The sequence below is a fragment of the Polyodon spathula genome, chromosome 12 (assembly GCF_017654505.1).
Source record: "Polyodon spathula isolate WHYD16114869_AA chromosome 12, ASM1765450v1, whole genome shotgun sequence".
Taxonomy (NCBI): Eukaryota; Metazoa; Chordata; class Actinopteri; order Acipenseriformes; family Polyodontidae; genus Polyodon; species Polyodon spathula.
In genome coordinates, this window is record NC_054545.1 from 27,155,004 (window position 1) to 27,172,575 (window position 17,572).

General features: G+C 37.0%; 2 protein-coding genes across 5 annotated transcripts; one reads left to right on the forward strand and one right to left on the reverse strand.

The window, feature by feature from the left end:
- Positions 1 to 2,049: 2,049 nt before the first annotated feature.
- LOC121324536 (myozenin-2-like) lies at positions 2,050 to 9,200 on the forward strand. Of its 4 annotated transcripts, XM_041266543.1 has the most exons (7): positions 2,050 to 2,180; positions 2,911 to 3,031; positions 3,795 to 3,894; positions 5,650 to 5,804; positions 6,393 to 6,543; positions 7,241 to 7,415; positions 8,700 to 9,200. In XM_041266543.1, the coding sequence occupies exons 3-7, from the start codon at positions 3,810 to 3,812 to the stop codon at positions 8,881 to 8,883; spliced, it is 750 nt and encodes a 249-aa protein (XP_041122477.1). In that variant the 5' UTR covers positions 2,050 to 2,180; positions 2,911 to 3,031; positions 3,795 to 3,809; the 3' UTR covers positions 8,884 to 9,200. The 4 variants fall into 4 exon arrangements, with proteins under 4 accessions (XP_041122477.1, XP_041122476.1, XP_041122478.1 ...); XM_041266542.1 differs by lacking the exon at positions 2,911 to 3,031; XM_041266544.1 differs by lacking the exon at positions 2,911 to 3,031 and having other exon boundaries at positions 6,399 to 6,543.
- Positions 9,201 to 9,309: 109 nt separating this feature from the next.
- LOC121324535 (pre-mRNA-splicing factor RBM22-like) lies at positions 9,310 to 16,302 on the reverse strand. The gene is made up of 11 exons (XM_041266541.1): positions 16,203 to 16,302; positions 15,030 to 15,083; positions 14,603 to 14,632; positions 13,903 to 14,035; positions 13,651 to 13,751; positions 13,331 to 13,503; positions 11,930 to 12,130; positions 11,572 to 11,736; positions 10,552 to 10,640; positions 10,073 to 10,204; positions 9,310 to 9,629 (listed from the first exon to the last, which is right to left on the reverse strand). Exons 1-11 carry the CDS (start codon positions 16,254 to 16,256, stop codon positions 9,490 to 9,492), a joined length of 1,272 nt encoding a protein of 423 aa, XP_041122475.1. The 5' UTR covers positions 16,257 to 16,302; the 3' UTR covers positions 9,310 to 9,489.
- Positions 16,303 to 17,572: the final 1,270 nt, after the last annotated feature.

Genomic DNA, 17,572 nt, shown 5'->3' on the forward strand with positions numbered 1-17,572 from the left:
CACAAACAGACTGCAAACAGATGCCTGCTCAAAGTGCTTATTTACAAGTACAGCAGCTCAAAGACCAACCTGCTGCACATTCCATTTTATAGCAAATATTGCAGTTAATCCAGTGGTTTACATGGATTTCTATGGGTGTTTCAAATATGACTAATTGTTTTTAATGCATAAAACTGGATTTTAAGGAGAATATATTACTATAACAATGACAGTAAATCTTGTATCCTAACCTAATCTGACATTGAACCTGCAGTGTGCCACAATCATGACCACCTTTGTATTAACAGATTTACATAACATTTGAAAGTGCACAGCTTGGATTCTTACTTTTCCGCAGTCAAATATGAGTCATGGCCTCTGTTTGGGGATCTACTGCTGAACCTGAATTCACTGATGTCTGTTTACCAGTGGTTTTGCCTCAGGTGATTTTTACTGTCAGAAAGCAAAGCTAGCTTTCGTGGATTTGTGTTCAAACTTCCTCTTGCTTTTACCTGCATCAGCAGGAGGTTATAGTTTCAAGTTGCAGCTCACAAAGCAATGCAACACAAACAGAAATGTATAAAAAGTTAGTTGCCTTTATTCAAATTTTAATTTTGGTAGAGAAAGTAGCCTCTGTGAAAGAGTACAAGAATGAATCAATAACAACCTTTATAAATATATTGAAAATATATCAATTGAATAGTTCTATGTCTTAAAGTATGTGGTTGTACACCTTTAAGTGAGGGGCACATTTTTACCGATATTTTGCAGATCATCTGACCACTTTTTTATCTTACCTTTATGTTCCCATTTTAGAGCCAACAGGAGTGTATCTATAGGCTAACGGAAATGCCTTACAAGCTGTTATTGCCAGTGCTAGAGTGTTGGCAAAATGACAGATATTTACTTTGAAACACTGCTGGTCCTTTTATCTGTTTACTAATATTTTTGAAGAGTACTTGCTCTTTTTGTACATATGAAATGTATTTGTCAGTTACCTGAGTACCTCTGGATGTAACAGCTGGAGAGTGGAATTAGTGCCTCCCCTCACAGAAATGTGCTTCCCTGCTGTGGGTCTCTCATGCTCTTTTAGGGGGGGGGGGTCCCCCAGCCAGGATGCCAATGACACATTGACTGCTTTTTGGATTAGGGGAATGTCAGCAGGACAAGTATTTCAATTCTTTATGATAACCTTAGAGGCGGATTTAATCAGGAAACACTGTGGCTGCCTTATATTCCTGTACTATGACGGCTTTTAATGAGATGTAGGTGTAATTAGTAGATGTTTCTACGGTTCAGAGGAGCTAATTGGATGATAAAACAATGGCCTGTTTGTAGGCAGACCTTTATATCCCTGACTACTTTTGATTGGACCAAAGTTTATCCAGGCTTATTACATATTTCCACTGGAGGAAATGGATATTGATAAGAAGCAAAGTTGTCTATATATGTTTACAAAGAGCATATGTTTACAACCTATTTTTACCTGATCAAGAGACGTGTGTTGTTCCGAAAGCTTGGGCAGACATAATGATACCCAAGCTGGTCCAAATAAAATATATTAAAGGAAAAAAATGAACTACTGCAATACTTTAATAAACAAAGCTGTGATTGATTACCATGGGACACGGATATAACAGTGGGCATGGCGTTGTGTTGCTGTTTTATGTTTGCAGTTCAAGCTTTGCCCATTTGAAATGGTAATTTGTGAAATAGTTCTATTTTTTTAGTTTGGTGGTTGTCAGGAGGCTATGTGAAATGAATTCTGTTTCTCCCGGTCTAGCTCCCAGTGGTAACAAAACTTTTCAGTCAGGCAACAAAACAGTTAAACCTAGCTCAATGTCCAAAATTCCTACACCTCCGATGTCCCTGGTTTTAACGAGAATAACCAAACCCAGCTGCTCCTGGTCAGCCCAAAGTTTAATGTACCCAGATCGTGTTCTTATTATTAAGATGATGCAGCCAGAGACTGACTTAAAACTCCAACAGTGTTCACATTTCCAAGCCAACCCTGGCTCAGCTAAATTCGGTTTATGATGTCATGTGGAGATGTCCAAGACTTTCAGCTTGCCCAGCTGTTCCTTGAGAAGTAGAGCTACGGGCAGGGAAGGAAGGCAGACAAGTGTCTCCAAGGTTAAGAATCATTGCAACTTGAAGATTCTTGTTAACAGCTCAAAAACGTTTCTCACCAACTGGAGCAGGTAAGTGATTGCCGGCCAGTATGTTAATTGGACTTTATTGTATTGAAAGACAAATTAACGTATTCTATAAACAATATTTCCCCAAATGATTTTTCACAGCTACAAAGTTCACAGAATTCGGGCTGCTCCTCTAGTTTTTGACAGGTCTTTGAAGAAGACAGCAAAATCATTCTCTAGCCATCTTTGAATGAATACAAAGTTATGTCAATTATATGAAGACTTTCATGGAGTACCAAATTGAAATTGGCCAGTTGGAAGATTAAACAATCTTAGTTATAAATCTGTAAGAATAGTTGAAGACTATTTGGAAAGTATTAGAAAACTTATCTTTAACTTTAGTGAGACTTGGGTCTTACAAGGACGAGATCAAAACCTAAAGCTGCATTTCAGAGATTTCTGGAGGGAATACTTCCAACCAAAGTCGAGATTCCCTTGCTTATTGTGCAACCAGTTCAGCTGCTTATTTATGGATTCCGGGGACTTATTAAGATTGGATTTATATGCTGCTTAAGTGTTCTGAAGGAACAATGGTGTAAGAAGATAAGAACAGAGCATACCGATGCTGTTAAACCCATGGGGGGGGGTGGGGGGGAATCATTTCTATAATAGGATCTTTCCAATTAGTTTGTTTCATTTGCTTCTACTGAAAAACAGAGCCTAATATGACCTGCTTAAGGATTCCTCATAATTTGAATGAATAAATCTGAAAAAATCCGGTTTAATTTAACAGGAACCTGATATTGAAGCTGTTTCTAAATCAGGAGGAGCTCTGCTGGACCAGCCTATATATCGACAGATACAATGTTGAAAGGTCACATTGCACATGATTTGAAACCCAAAGCAAACTCAAAGTAAGCTCACTGCCAGGTAAATATAGAGAGGAATATGATAATAACTTAATATTAGAGCAACAGAACTACAAACCATGCAGAATGACTGAAAACTTGACTGAATTCTCTTTATTTAAAACCATGTTTGCAAGCACTGTCACTCCGATTTCTCATCTCCCTGTAGTCGCAGTTTGAACCTGCCTTCATATAAAAGCTAGAGGAGAATCCAGCTATATTATTATATTGGATAGAGCTTTATATTAACTGAGCAACAATTACCATTAATTGCCATTTTATAAAATACAATTTCATATTATTACATTTCATGAAGTCATTTTTTCTTCATTTTATTTCCCATCACTAACCTCAATCTTAACCTTAACCTAATCATCAGAGACAATTACTGGCAATTACATGATTAATTACTGTGTTTTCACAATTACATTTATATCATAATAATCTACTTCATAATAAACTTTTCATGAACACCAAATCTTGTGTTTTCTAGAATCTGAAAAACACAAAATGAAACTTTGCTATTGATTTTAAAAAAAGGAAGAAGGGTTGAGTTGGATCAAGCCAGAGCCCACTGGAATAAGCCGCAGCTAGACTTTATCTGTTCACAGCACTGGGGAGGTGAAGGTGGTCAGTGAGGTCCAGGGGAATTCCTTGGTGCTGTAACATGCTCTTATACAATCCACCTTATCCTCATTGGGTAGAGATTCACATCAACCCCTAGCAGCCAGAAATAATGCTCTAGTACCTTTGTTTTTGTCTTTCACAGGAGGAAACTTAAAGAATGAATAAGATGCCAGTATCTTACTCAGATCTGGTAAAGGAGAGGAAAGAAAGGGCAAAGGTAGCACATAAAGAGATTGAGGGAGGTAGGTATCTTGCAATAAGCCAGTACTGGTCAAATATGCTAAGGGGGTCATCTTGACTCGTATCACTAGTAATTAAGTTACTGATGTCATAGTTTGTACCTGTTTGGTTTACAGGTGTAGATAACTGTATATAGTGACTGGTAAACGAATTTAATAAATTTAAAAAGTACTTATCAAGAAGGGTTTAATAATGTGTTGTGCAATTTTAGCTGGGAGTTTTTAATTATTAAGCACAACCTCCTTTGATATTTAGTCACTCTTTTTCACAGGTGTATAATATGTAAACAAATATGATTTAAGTACGTGGTGGAAGCAACAGAAACAATGTTAAGACTTGTTAGGTGTGTGCATTTTCATTTTGACTGAGATATTTCATTGGATTGTAGGTGGCTTAGCTCATCAAAATATGACTCTGACACATGTTTTATATTGGACTGCTGATGCCATGTGTGTGCAGCAAAGTAACACAAATAAATTTCCATCTTCAGTCCAGACTTACAGTCCTTTAAAGTGTGCTTACACAATATCTATTTATAAGCCTGTTTCCCATGCAACCACTCTCCCACAAACAAACACACACACACACATGCTGTTATGACGTTTGTGAGGGCCTCTTTAAAAGGGTCTTTTTTACAGCCTGCAATAAATCCTCTATAATAAATTAGTTTATTATACTGTACTTCTATGGAGTCACCTGTACAACAGTGTAGATCAGGTTCTAAGGAAAAATGATACGACAAAAGTTTGGCAACATTTGTATCCTTTGCGTAAAAATCAGGATCTAAGAGAAAACTTTTCTGACCCTTTTTACATTAAAGATGGAGTAAATAACTTTAAAAAAACAGTTGACTAAGCTCAGTTGTACTTTAAGTCAATGGATAAATTGTTTATTTCACCTCAAAAACAAACAGTCAGCGGTTCATCCTGCCATTTCCAAGAGAATTGTGGAAGCCCTCTATGTTGATGCTTTCCAGAATTATTTTGGCAACTGTGTGTGCAGCTGTCCACACTGATGTGCTTGGCAGTAAACTTACAATTGCAGAATGGGAAGGATGAAATAAATCCACTGAGCCATCAAATAGGCTTTACAGCTCCACCTGTTATAATCAAGATCATGTTTACCAGTCAACACTCCTTAAACTTGTAGATCGCTGACCAAGTGTTGATCATAAAGGGTCCATTTTTATGAACTCAGTTTATTTATTATTATTATTACCATATACTCCTCAAGGTGCTGGAAGGTGTCCCGAGGCATGTTAATCTATTCAGTCATTAATATTTCAACCAGTTGGGGGAGAGAGGTAGGCAGAGCATCATTGTGACAAATGCATTCTTCAATTTCAATATGCTGCATTTGATTGAGATTTGGGGTTGTCATGGCCATGCAAGATGCCTGAAGTCTCTATCATGCTCTTAAAACCATTCACACACAAATCTAGTATGGTGGATGCATTCATTAGTGTTGAAAGTGGCCATCTCTATCAGGGTAAAAGTGCAGTATTGTTGGGTTGACTTAATCCGCAGTAGTTTTATAGTGCTGCAGAGATGACACATTATATACTGTCCCTTTAAGAGACATCATGTTCCCTTAAACTGGTCGCAAAGTGTTATTGTATATTTAATAGGGACTATCCACCAATGTGTAATTTGTAAATGTAGACTTTAAATTTAATAAAAAATACAGTAATACAAGTAACTAACTCAGATTTTACATGGCAAGTTTAAAAATGAGGCACTGTGTCTTCTCAATTTTAGACCACTTGAACCTGGGGAAGAAGATCAGTGTCCCCAGGGATGTGATGATGGAGGAGCTGGCCTTGCTTTCCAATAAGGGGTCGAGGATGTTTCACGAGAGGCAGAAACGGGTCGACAGGTTCACTCTGGAGAACATGAAAGAGGGGCCTCTCACTGTGAGTAGCACTGTTTTTTCAAAACTTTCCCTATTGTGTACACCAATCATTCAGCCATGATGCAGTCATATAAATTCAAGAAATAAAAGGGATAAAATAGTAAAAAACAGGCATTTGACCAAGGCATCTAACCACTGTTCTGTAGAGCATATCTTTAAACACTAACAGCTGGTTTACAGGCCCACATTAAAGTTTAATGGGAGGTTATGCAAGCACAGCATAGTTTTTGTGGGAGGTATTTTAAATCAATGAGCATCTAAAACACCCACTTACTCTCGTCCATAATTCACTAACCTCCCTTTTCCGAAAACCTTGATTAACACTGATTAGTGCTAATCAAGATCTACATAACCAGCCTTAAATCAAGAGATTTAGTAGAGCTGTCATTTCAGTTAGTCTTTGACATCAATGGTGCAACAGATTAGTTTGTTGTCCTAAAGTTAGACTGGGGGGGAGTCATGGGCTCTGGTAATACTACATTTCTACAAGTTATCTGTGGTACAAACTATTGAGAGCAAGAGCAATATCCAGCCCATTGATCTTGTTAAAGTAATTGATTTCTTATATGTAAATTATGTTTTGTACAAGGTTCAGAATGGCACTCAGCTATTGTCAAACAGCGGGAAAGAGAATTTCAGAACAGAGATCTATGTCGAGCAACCTGGCAAAGGTGATTTCCTCTCAACACTGAAGAAAAAAGCAGCTAAAAAAAGCGGAAACCCAAACTCCATTGCACCAGGTAATCAGGGCTCAGATCCCAGATTTAAAGTTTTCCGTTTTTTTAAATAAAAAAAGCACTTCTACTGGAATGCTCAACACTTTACAAAACTTTTACTGAGAAGCTTTATCAGGACTATAGGCCTAATAGGGGAGATCTGGTTCAAAGCTGAACTCACCTGGGATGTGTAACCACAGGGGCCCATCTAGGAATTTTCTAGATAGGAACATCTGACTCTCTCTCGACCTCTAAACTTTGAACCGCAAATTAAATTTTAATTTTATTATGTGTGTAACCACTGAGAACAAGCCAGTTTGTTAATGGTTTTCAAGTATTTCTCCTGGGTCAGGTGTTGTACAAGTGCTAGTTTTAGAATGAATAAAGATAATGATCTGGCAACATGACTGAAAATTCTTGCCTACAAAACTTCAAACATGTTTTAGTTAACTGATTTAAGAGATTTAGCAATGCTTCAGTACTACACCTCAAATGGATTTTTAAAAATGTGTTAAACCCAATTTATTATAACCTGATAATAACAATATTATTAACGTGACATGCACCTTCATTAATGTTGTGTAGCTAATACACTGGCAGGAACCTTTGTGACTCTGCGAACCAACCCCAAGGACCTGAATGTATCCACGTTCCCTTAACTGTATGTATGTGATGGAATTCAAGCCTTTTAGAACAGGTTTCACTGTATTTGTTTCATTAGGGTACTCTGGACCCCTGAAGGAAATCCCACATGAGAAGTTTAACATCACAGTTATCCCCAAATCCTACCAGTCACCTTGGAGGGAGTCCCTTACTGATACAGAGGAGCTCCTGCATTCCCTGAACCAACAGCTCCCAGAGCCTCCCCAGAAACCAGAGTTCAGGTGCTTCAATAGGTAAGACGCTCCCGAGTGTCCCACTCATTGCCTATAAAGACAGGATTGACTGACCTGGGGGTTCTTTGATAAATGAGTTTTGGCGGCTCCAGCAGACAACCCAATCCACATTAAAATAACAGAGCTCAACAGGTTATGCTTGTGACTAACTGCTTAGACTTCCAGAGGTTACTTCTCTCATCATTGTATTTCAAAGCTGGTCAGTCATTATTACAAGGTGGTTTGTTGGTTATAGCAATTACAATGTGAAAAAAAGGTTCAAAAGTAGCTAGAAATGCATTGGTAGGAAATTTATTCTAAAATCAACATTTTATTACCCAATCTTTTTCCTTTTCCAATTGCATTTCTTTCAAGACCGTGAATGGCAATTCACCATAGGCAAGGCATTGAAAAATATGACTGCACCAATGCTATACCACTTAAATTCATCATGCTGTTTAAGACAAAACGCCCCATGCACCAGAAACCAGCTCTTAACCCGTTTACAGTTGTATTAGGTTTCGTGTAAGAAAATCCTTGTTTAAGAAGTGAGTGAATAGATCCACTCTGAACCAGTGAACTGGTTGTGCAGTAACATCACTGCTTCACCCTTGGGATACCTTACTTCAGCATTAAATTCACTCAGTTGACTGCCAAGCTTCTTTGCCTAAGCATGGTACTTTTTATTATTTCTGTGGAACATCTGCTTCTTGACTTCACACTGCCTGTATTGGGATTCCCCATTCAGACCTTGTGTTTCTGAAAATTGAACTCGACATTGACAGAGGGGCCAGATTCTATTTAAACCTCAGCAGAAATCTGACACTGTCCAACACTGCCAACCTTTCAGCTCCTCCAGGCTGCATGATTTTATACGATACTGAATAACGTAGACGGCACAAAGTAACACAAAAGTCTGTTCAATAAAAAAAATTTTTTTTTATATATATATATATATATATATATATATATATATATATATATATATATATATATATATATATATATATATATATATACACACACACACACATTGTAATATTCATGGAGTTATGGAATCTCATCCCTTCCATAAATAATGGAATATCTGAACACAACCAATATAAATTACATTTTATAAGAATAAAGCAAAAGAAAAGCAATTCTGGTATTTTTTATATTTAAAAAATCAAGTAGTGTTTCAGATATTAAAACAGAAAGTTCTGTGGTGAGTTTCCTAACGTTAATTATATAGTTATTCTATAGAATTCCAGATTTCAAGAAGTTTAAGAATGGATATTTAAAAATGCTAACTATGTTTTCCAGAGCGCCTTTGCCTTTTGGAGGAACAGCAGGATACGAGAGGACATTTCCTTTGCCAGGCTTCGAGCTCTCCCATGCACAGACTGAGCCCAATTTAAGCCTGGCACGTATCCTGAACAGACCCAACTTCAACCGTGCACCCAGAGGCTGGGGGGTCTGCTATTCTCCAGAGTCTGCTGAGCTGTAAACCCAGGGATTACGATCTACAAATCAGAGCCATCACATAGAGAAGCACTGCCTCCCTATCTTACTCTTTAAAACCCTCATAAGCAAGACCATTCAAAATATAAACTCTATTCAATTAGCAACTGAACATTTTACTGTAAAGATAATGACATCACTATTCACATTAAAAAGGGTCTTGACAAGAGGAAAAGCTTGATGCTTGTTTAATGTTCTAGAAAAGAAATTACTTCAAATAGTCACACTATAAAAATTATCTTTCTTCTGGTCATTTACACATGTAACATCAAACTAATACAATAAAAAATTAAGTATCTTTAATCTTTAACATGGGCTTCATTAGAAAGATGGTTGGTGTACCCAGCCCTCCCCTCTCCACAAATCACAGTATTGGTACATTATAATTTTATAATGAACTGTCCCAGTGAAATTATGGTAGTCTGTAGAAAGTTTTACAGACTCCACATATTTTATTTGCAAATGTTCTTTACAGTAGCATAAATATATCTTCAGCTGTGCAGTTCGATGTTGACTAAGCAATCGATACATTACCAGGATAATTATAGGGGTACCAAAAACTTTAAAAAAGACAAAGACAGAAACAGGGAGGTTAGGAATTCCCATGTAAGTTGGCATGGGCGCCCATTCGCTGGGGATCCTGGGAAGGGTAGTGGATGGGACCTGGGGCTCTCATGAACTGAGGGGGAGGTGGGGGTGGGCCCATTGAGTGGAACATGGGAGGTCCAAAACCTGTCGGGGAAAGAAGTTTAGAAACCATGATGAAGTTGTTTTGCATTAAATAAATCCATTAAACAAAGCTGGGTAAACTTTAAAATGTAATGCATTAGGTACAAATTGAAAAATGTTGTGAGCTGGTAGTCTGTATTTACACAGTATGTACACATGCAATTAGTGGACAGTTTTACCCAAAACTGATTTTAAATGTTCTACTTTATACTTAATGTAACACTTGTATTTGTTTCTTATATGTAGCACTCATTTTTATTTTACATTTAAATTTGTCTGCACACTAACACATTCCCAAAGGTACAGCCTTTTAAAGCTTAGCCAATCACACAAGTAGATAACACCATATTACACAAAATATGAATATTATCATCAGTCAAGTTTAATTAATTAGATTAGAACATGTAGCTCAAAATGCAACTGTGGACAGCACTGTAGTTAGTTACCTGGAGGAGGAGGGGGTGCAATGCCTGGTGGGGGTGGCAGGGCGATGTTCATCACTGCTGGAGACGTATTTGGACCAAGGTTGAAGTAATTTGCTGGAGCCTCTTCCTCTGCATCAGGGGGAGGGGGCAGGGCTGGGAGAAAAAAAAAAAAAAAAAAGTTAAATGACATTTAAAAAAACAAATTTAAAAAAAAGTGGACTTTTGAGAACACATTTACAGATAACAGAACTTTTGAGGACTGACCATTTCCACAGAAGCATAAACTATTACTCCATAACTGGATTCATTTTGCCATCAAATAAGTAACACTGCCCTTATGTTCCTTGCTATTGCAACATACTAGATCATTCTGTCAGTCATTTCATGTCTTAATAATATGTAAATGTGCCTGCTCTTGTGTTTGCTAAAATACATCTGGTTTGCTTTCTCTATGTGGGCCTGCCTATGAAAGACAAACAGTAGTTTTAAACAACTCTTACTTCCTGGGAGACCTGGTACTGGCTCCAATCTCATGCCAGCCTCTGTAACGCCATCCTTTTCTTTCTCCTTTCCTCTCGCTGCCTGGGACCTGATACACAGGGAAGGCAGAGACTTACGTTAAATAAAAGAAATGGTCGACTGCATCAAAAAACATTTCACTGCTCGTATGCAGAAGCAGCATGTTCACATTTTGATTACATTTCAGGCTTTAGATGTGTGGTTGCCCTCTAGTGTAGTAACTTGGTCACTGCAGTAAAGCACAGGAGGCTGCTGAGCAAGTAAGCTACATTGAAACTTATCGCTGCTCTTGCTTCACCGGAAGAAACTGACTAAAATGAACAATGACATTTAAGAATAACTAGCGGCATTACAAAAAAAAAAAAAGATGGAAAACAGATTCTTTGACAGCATTACATGCCAACGTTGATTAATATTCAGTTTTTACATTAAGAGATGCAAACGGGAGATCTAATTTGCAAGCATAAGCTATTTATAATTAAACTAAAGGCAAAATAAATATGAACATTTTCATCTTTTTTGACAACCACTTTTATGTTTAACCCCTAAGGATACCAGGTTTGATTAAATTTACACAGACAGAGTCTACTGAATTACAGCTTCTTATTTGAGACAGGAATCCTGCAGCCTATTTCAAAGCCTTTGATTTAAAATTCTGAATCGTAATCTCTACAGCCAAGGGAATGAAACAGGAAGACCATCATGCTTAAAATGCAGCTCTTACGTTTGTCAATTCAAGGAGCTTTATCTGGTATAAATAAAACAAATCATAAAAGCAAATTCTGCATTGCTTTCATTCACTTACTGTGGCTATAAGACCCTTACTGGTGTAGGCAGGGCTTTATTTAGAGATTAATTTTAAAATGAAAGACAAATACAGCACACACTATGCATTAAATATGCTATACAAATAAAAACACCTGTGGGCTTTAACAGTCCTCTTATTTGGTAACAAATGCTTTCAAATATATTCAGCTTTAAAATTCTGCTGGATCTCTCACCTGCCCCACTTGACTGTGAGCCTGCGGCCATTGATAATCAATTTGTTGAAGGATTTCTCAGCAGCAAGTTCAGCCGCTTGTCTTGTAGCAAACTGAATAAATGCACACTGCTGCCTCTGCACTATTGTTGTGGTACGAATCTCTCCAAACTGGTAAAAGTGATTCCTGTAAAAACAAGAGCATATTCATTTAGGTACCACAAAAGACTCCACTAGAAGTTTTAATTTACTTTTTTTTTTAAAACACTAAGTTTAAAGACCTGCAGCTCAAGCGTCTAATTAATTAATCTGTCTTTAAATGTAAACATGTGTATTCTTGAAATCAAAAGCCAACTGAAGTCTACTGCCCTGATCCTCACCTGAGATCGGTCTCTGTAACAGTGTCTCCCAGTCCGCCCACATACAAGGTTGAGATAGATTTGTCCTCGGGCGGGTCTAGACGTGGCATGGTAGAGGCACGTTTAAGAAGCTTGTCTGCCACAGGGTCATTAATCCCATAATAACGGTCTTTAATATTCTGGTCTGCCAGGGGGTCATCTGGGTCTGTTGGCTTCTCATGCCTAAAAGTTAAAAACAGTGTTGCAAGTTTTCAAGGTTCAACCTTATTTCTCATTGCACAAGACTTAGGGCCAGATATTCAAAAGGAGATCTGGATTTTGCAAGGGTAGTTGCAGTAATTTTATTCCCCTAAATTGTGCCTTGAGAAAAAGGTTGTGCATGAGAGTGAAATATAAAATGTGAGTTGCAGAAGAGACTACTGTCTTTAGCATTAAAAAAAAAAAAAAAAAAAAAGTAATTTATATGTAAAATCACAAGCGGTTTCCTCAACTCTAGAGTCCATCTTACAAGTTCATAGTAGGGATGGGTCAGTATATCAGTTTTTGTATCCCACACAAACTGTGCGGCTTCTCATTCTTCTTCATCGATCTGAAACAACTGGCTCTCACACTTATTTCACCTGACAGCCGGTCTTTGTTTGATACTTGTTAATGACAACAATATAGACGTTATGTCTGTGGGAATACAGTGCTTGAAATAAAATATAAAACCATCACAGCATTACAACAATAATTTGACGATGTTGTACAGTTTGCCACTTAGCTAATTTTATCATAAAACAAATGTATTAAATTCCAAACAGTTATGCTATCATCATGATAAAGTACATGTTATTTATTTTCTTACAGCAGCTTAGAGTTGTCACAAAATATACCTATTTCATGATTCACAATACAGTAAGAGCAAGTGAAATACAATTACTTCAGTCCTAAGAGCAACTTTAAAATACTTACAGTTCGATAATCACAACAGAGTACATACAATAATTTTCATGTCAATTATATTTTTAAAGTTAACATAAACAATATAACTTACTCATTAACCAAGTATCATTATTAAATATTGATTTTACCACAACAGTTTTACAGATATGCAAAGACTGAACATTTTAAACAGCTCCACCTTGTAGTTGCAGAGGTAGCTGGAAACGTTAATTTTCAAACCCTTTTCCAGTTTGTTTGATGGAGCTTTGCTGTGCAGTTTAACTATTCTATGGACATCATTAACTGTGATCCTTGGTAAGTCCTGAAGGCAACACATGTAAAACAAGGCCATGGCACACTTCAGAAGCTGTCAAAAATCAGATTTGAATACTATATTCTAATGCAAGCAGACATTAACCAGAAGTAACTATACCGGTTTAAGAGAATACAGAAGTAGGATGTGCACAGAGCCTATGTTAGTAAGTTATTTCTTCTTACCTGTAGGGACACTCTTCTCCTCTCTTACACTCTCCTTTCACCCAGAAGGAGCAGATGTGGGGTCGATTACGTTTGTAATAAGGGGTGGTCCTTGCCAGTTTCAGCAGCATGTCACTGGAGCTCGGTGTCTTTCCCAGTAACCCAATTGCCCTTGTCCCATCAGAGTTCTGAATCTGCAGAGCACAGGAAAAAGATTTGGGAGTGAATCTATATCAATCTAGATTGCCAACAGTAAATATAACAAAGCTGCAAGTCTATAATATCCCTTATTTTTTTGCCATCAGGCTTACATTAAAAAAAAAGTGAAACAGAAAAATTACCTCTCTTTCCATGTTCTGAGTGTAAAACTCTTTATTGACATCCGATTTCGGCATGTCGTCTTTGATGGACAGACTAGTGTCACGAACCTGGATTGGCAATCCTGCAGAAAGACAAAGAGTACAAATAACATCCAGCCAAGCATTGGAACTGTTACATTAAGAAGTACAAACTGGGGTGTTAAATAATATTGAAACGTACTAACAGTACTAATTTCCAAGTTAAACAGCTGAAGGGGTTTAGTAGCAACTTGCCATATTCCAGATCCAACAGGCAGGTCTGACACACATTCTTCAGTTTGCTGCATGTCTGACACACTTCTGTTTTTTTGAAGCGCATCCGCACCCCTGGGCACCAGCGAAACACTGTAAAGGGTCTGGCACAGATCTGTATGGGATGGGAGGGGTGGGTTTAATACAGAACTATTTGAAACTAAAACAACAATTCGGGGCCAAGATGTAACAGGAGTGAAACTGAAAATATAATTGTTAAGTACATTGAAAATAGAGAAATGTGCTGGATAAAAATTACTTTAACAATTCAATTTACTGAGTATATGATGATTTAAAATAAGCAATATAGTGGTGATACTGTCAGTTACAGAAAGACTTATGACACACCTGAACTCTTAGCTGCAAAGACAACCATACTATAACCAATTAAATAGATTTTGCATCTTATTATGGAATTAAGTATTACAAAAATGATACAAGGGCATACTAAAGACCAGCACTGGTTTGTTGTGTCGAGACATGTAATATATATATATATATTACATCTTTGGGGTCTGCAGTGTTGAAAGTTAAGTGCCATGAACAAAATAACTGTACCTCATGTAATATACAATGCAAGGCAAGAGACAAAAGTCGGTTGATTTATTTAATACTTGATAATGCCCAGTTGTTTTACCAAGAAGCCATGCAGACCATTTTATAATAAACAACTTAGTCTTACCTTGCACTCCTTGCCATATTTCTCTTTTGTCTTAAAAAAAAAAAAACATATTGCAATCAATATCAACTTCACTATGATATTAAAACATCCTATTAGCCAACAACATATGACTATTTTTAAGTAGTATAATCTCTGAACCCAAACTAACACACTGTGCTTTTTTGTGATTTCATATACTGAACCTGCTTTAGAATGCATGGACTTCAGGAAAATGAGACTTGGTAAAGATCTACACAGTACATTCAGACTCATTCAAAATGTATTACTGGTTAGTCAGATAACTCAGTGTGATCAGCTTACAGCACATTGAGTAAAGAACAAATAGGTTGAAACATTTTTAACATGCGACTTCTCTGGGTACCTTGCTTACTGTTTGTTCCAGATAAAGAAAAAAAAGCAAACAAAGAAACCGTGATTTCCAACTTACCATGCGGATATAGGGATTTTCTCCTAGGCATGTTTGGCAAAGAATAGGGAAGTCCTATAAAGAGAATGACTAGTTAGGCCAGGGCTTCTCAAACTGGTCCTGGGGGCCCCTCTGTGGCTGCTGGTTTTTGTTCCAACCGAGCTTTCAATCACTTAACTATACCCTTAACTGAACTGATAATTTGCTTAATTAGACCTGTTTACTTGTTTTCAGCTCTTGAACAGTTGCATATTTCAAGTTAGCTATAATAAGCTAATATAAGTAACTTGAACTCTGTAACTGTTTAAGAGCTGAAAACAAGTAAAAATATCTAATTAAGCAAATTATCAGTTCAATTAAGGGTCTAATTAAGTAACAGAGCTCGGCTGGAACGGAAACCAGCAGCCACAGGGGGTCCCCAGGACCGAGTTTGAGAAGCCCTGCGTTAGGCGGAATAAAATACTGAGGGATCAGTGGATATTATAATTTGTTTAATAGATGTATGGCATGTATTATTAACCTCATTATTTTAAAGTGTGCCTAGTGCAACTCATAACACTATTAATAGCCCAATGTATGCGTGCACTTATTTAAATTCGTTTCTTTAATAGCCACTGGATTCGTTTATTTACTTTACAACTGAAGTGCTAAACAGATGTATAAACATTTCATAAAAAGGAAATCTAACTAGACACATAATAAAAATAAAAACAGCGTTTAGTTGCTTTTAAAACGTGTTATGCACAGTACAATTGTGAATTATATGGCAATTTTGATAAAACAATATTTAATTAAAACAATAATAAAGCAACAGTCCACTATTTAACACATTTATGTTAGGAGTACAGTACGTAAGGCCAATGAGAAACAGAAGGCCCCACATTTTTCCAACCACGATGTGTTTTCTATTGATACTGTACAGTTAAAACACCTTATCACACACTTTTTGCCAGTAACAAACGTCTACCCTCCGTCGAATTTGTAACTCATAAAAAGGTTTTAATTTCTGGATTGCATTGTTTACTTGCTGATCTTTTTTTTTTTTTTTTTAAATGGGTGAAGGAATCCATGCAGGTTTTATAACAGATGAAAAGAATATTAATCCAAATATCATAGCGTCGCCTTGTATTTACAATCATTCTACTACACACTGATGTATTCGGTATTTTAAAATAACTTTATATTTAACCTTACCGCGTCTTCCCAGTTTTGCCTATTGTAAGTGTTCGCTCCCAAGGAAGTCGCCATCTTGCAAACGCGTCTCCCACAATACACCGGCTAAGTCAATGGACCCGCCTGTATGTATCCCAGCATCCACCTGCAGAGCAAACCGCAGTCTCCCTCGGTCACTCTGGAGCAGGGGAAGTCACTGAACAAAGCAACAGAAAGGCAATATAATCTGTATAGGGGCAGTCGTGTGTTGTTTACATTTAATACATTTACATTTAAAATGCCTTAAGGTTACTTAATACAAAACTAGAGTTTTTGAAAAATTCAAGACAATTCCAGTCCTTGAAATGAATGTATAGTGTGTATGGTGCCTTGTTTTTTTTTTTGCCACAATTCTGGTGTTTTTAGCCACGATATTTGCAGATAAGTTACTTTCAACAAAATAATTTATTGTTTAATCGTTGCCTGATTTCTGAATAGCTGATAGAAGGGTCCAAGCACCCCTTATAAAAGTTTACAACAATCGTGGGAGTCGGTTTTATTCATATTCAGATTCAAATCAAGGTAAAAGCATATGACCACTGTACTCATTATTTCAAATATATATAAATAAATAAAGTGTGGTTAATACAATGTATAAGCAAATTGTGTACAATTTGCTATGGTAAACATTTCACTAGAGCTAACTGTTCAAATTTATGAAAATCGCCATGTTAAACAAAACCAGGTTGGGCCTTCTTACCTATACCTACCTAAACACTGTTTAACTTGGCCTTTTCAGCTCGAGACAGTAGCTGTAGCTGGCTGCAAAGATTTACAGCCCTTTTTTAGATGTTTATTCTGAACAGTAGGTGGAGCTGCAGCAAGCGATTTCGAGCAACATGGGGTTTGATTCATTGTTGTCCTTGTCATTGTCTGAGGAAGTGCAGCAGGACAATCACGCAGATGTCTGGCCATGTTTAAATGTACATCAAAACAAACCTTTCTCATAAGACCTGCGGCACTGTGAGGTGACAGTGTTATGGAAGATTATTATTATTATTATTATTATTATATTATTATTATTGTGATCTAGGAGCAGTGACAGGAGGTATCTATGCCAGATTTGCGGTACGTTTCACAGTGGCAACAAAGTATTTTGAAATACTCGGACAGTGGCATAAAAAGGACACCCGATTCCCAGGCAGTTGACTTATGTGTATTTTTTTTATCCTTTTTTTTATGTCCAGAAGCTCTGCTTTGCTAAGTTCGATACTAGCAGTACTACTTTTTTTTCACCACTTGAATAAGTGTTGATGTCTGATTCAGACTCATCCAAAATCTCATCTCAAGTTTGGTTTCCCAGAAGGTAAAAATTGATATACCTTGTCAGTCATCTTTATTGCGAATTTAAA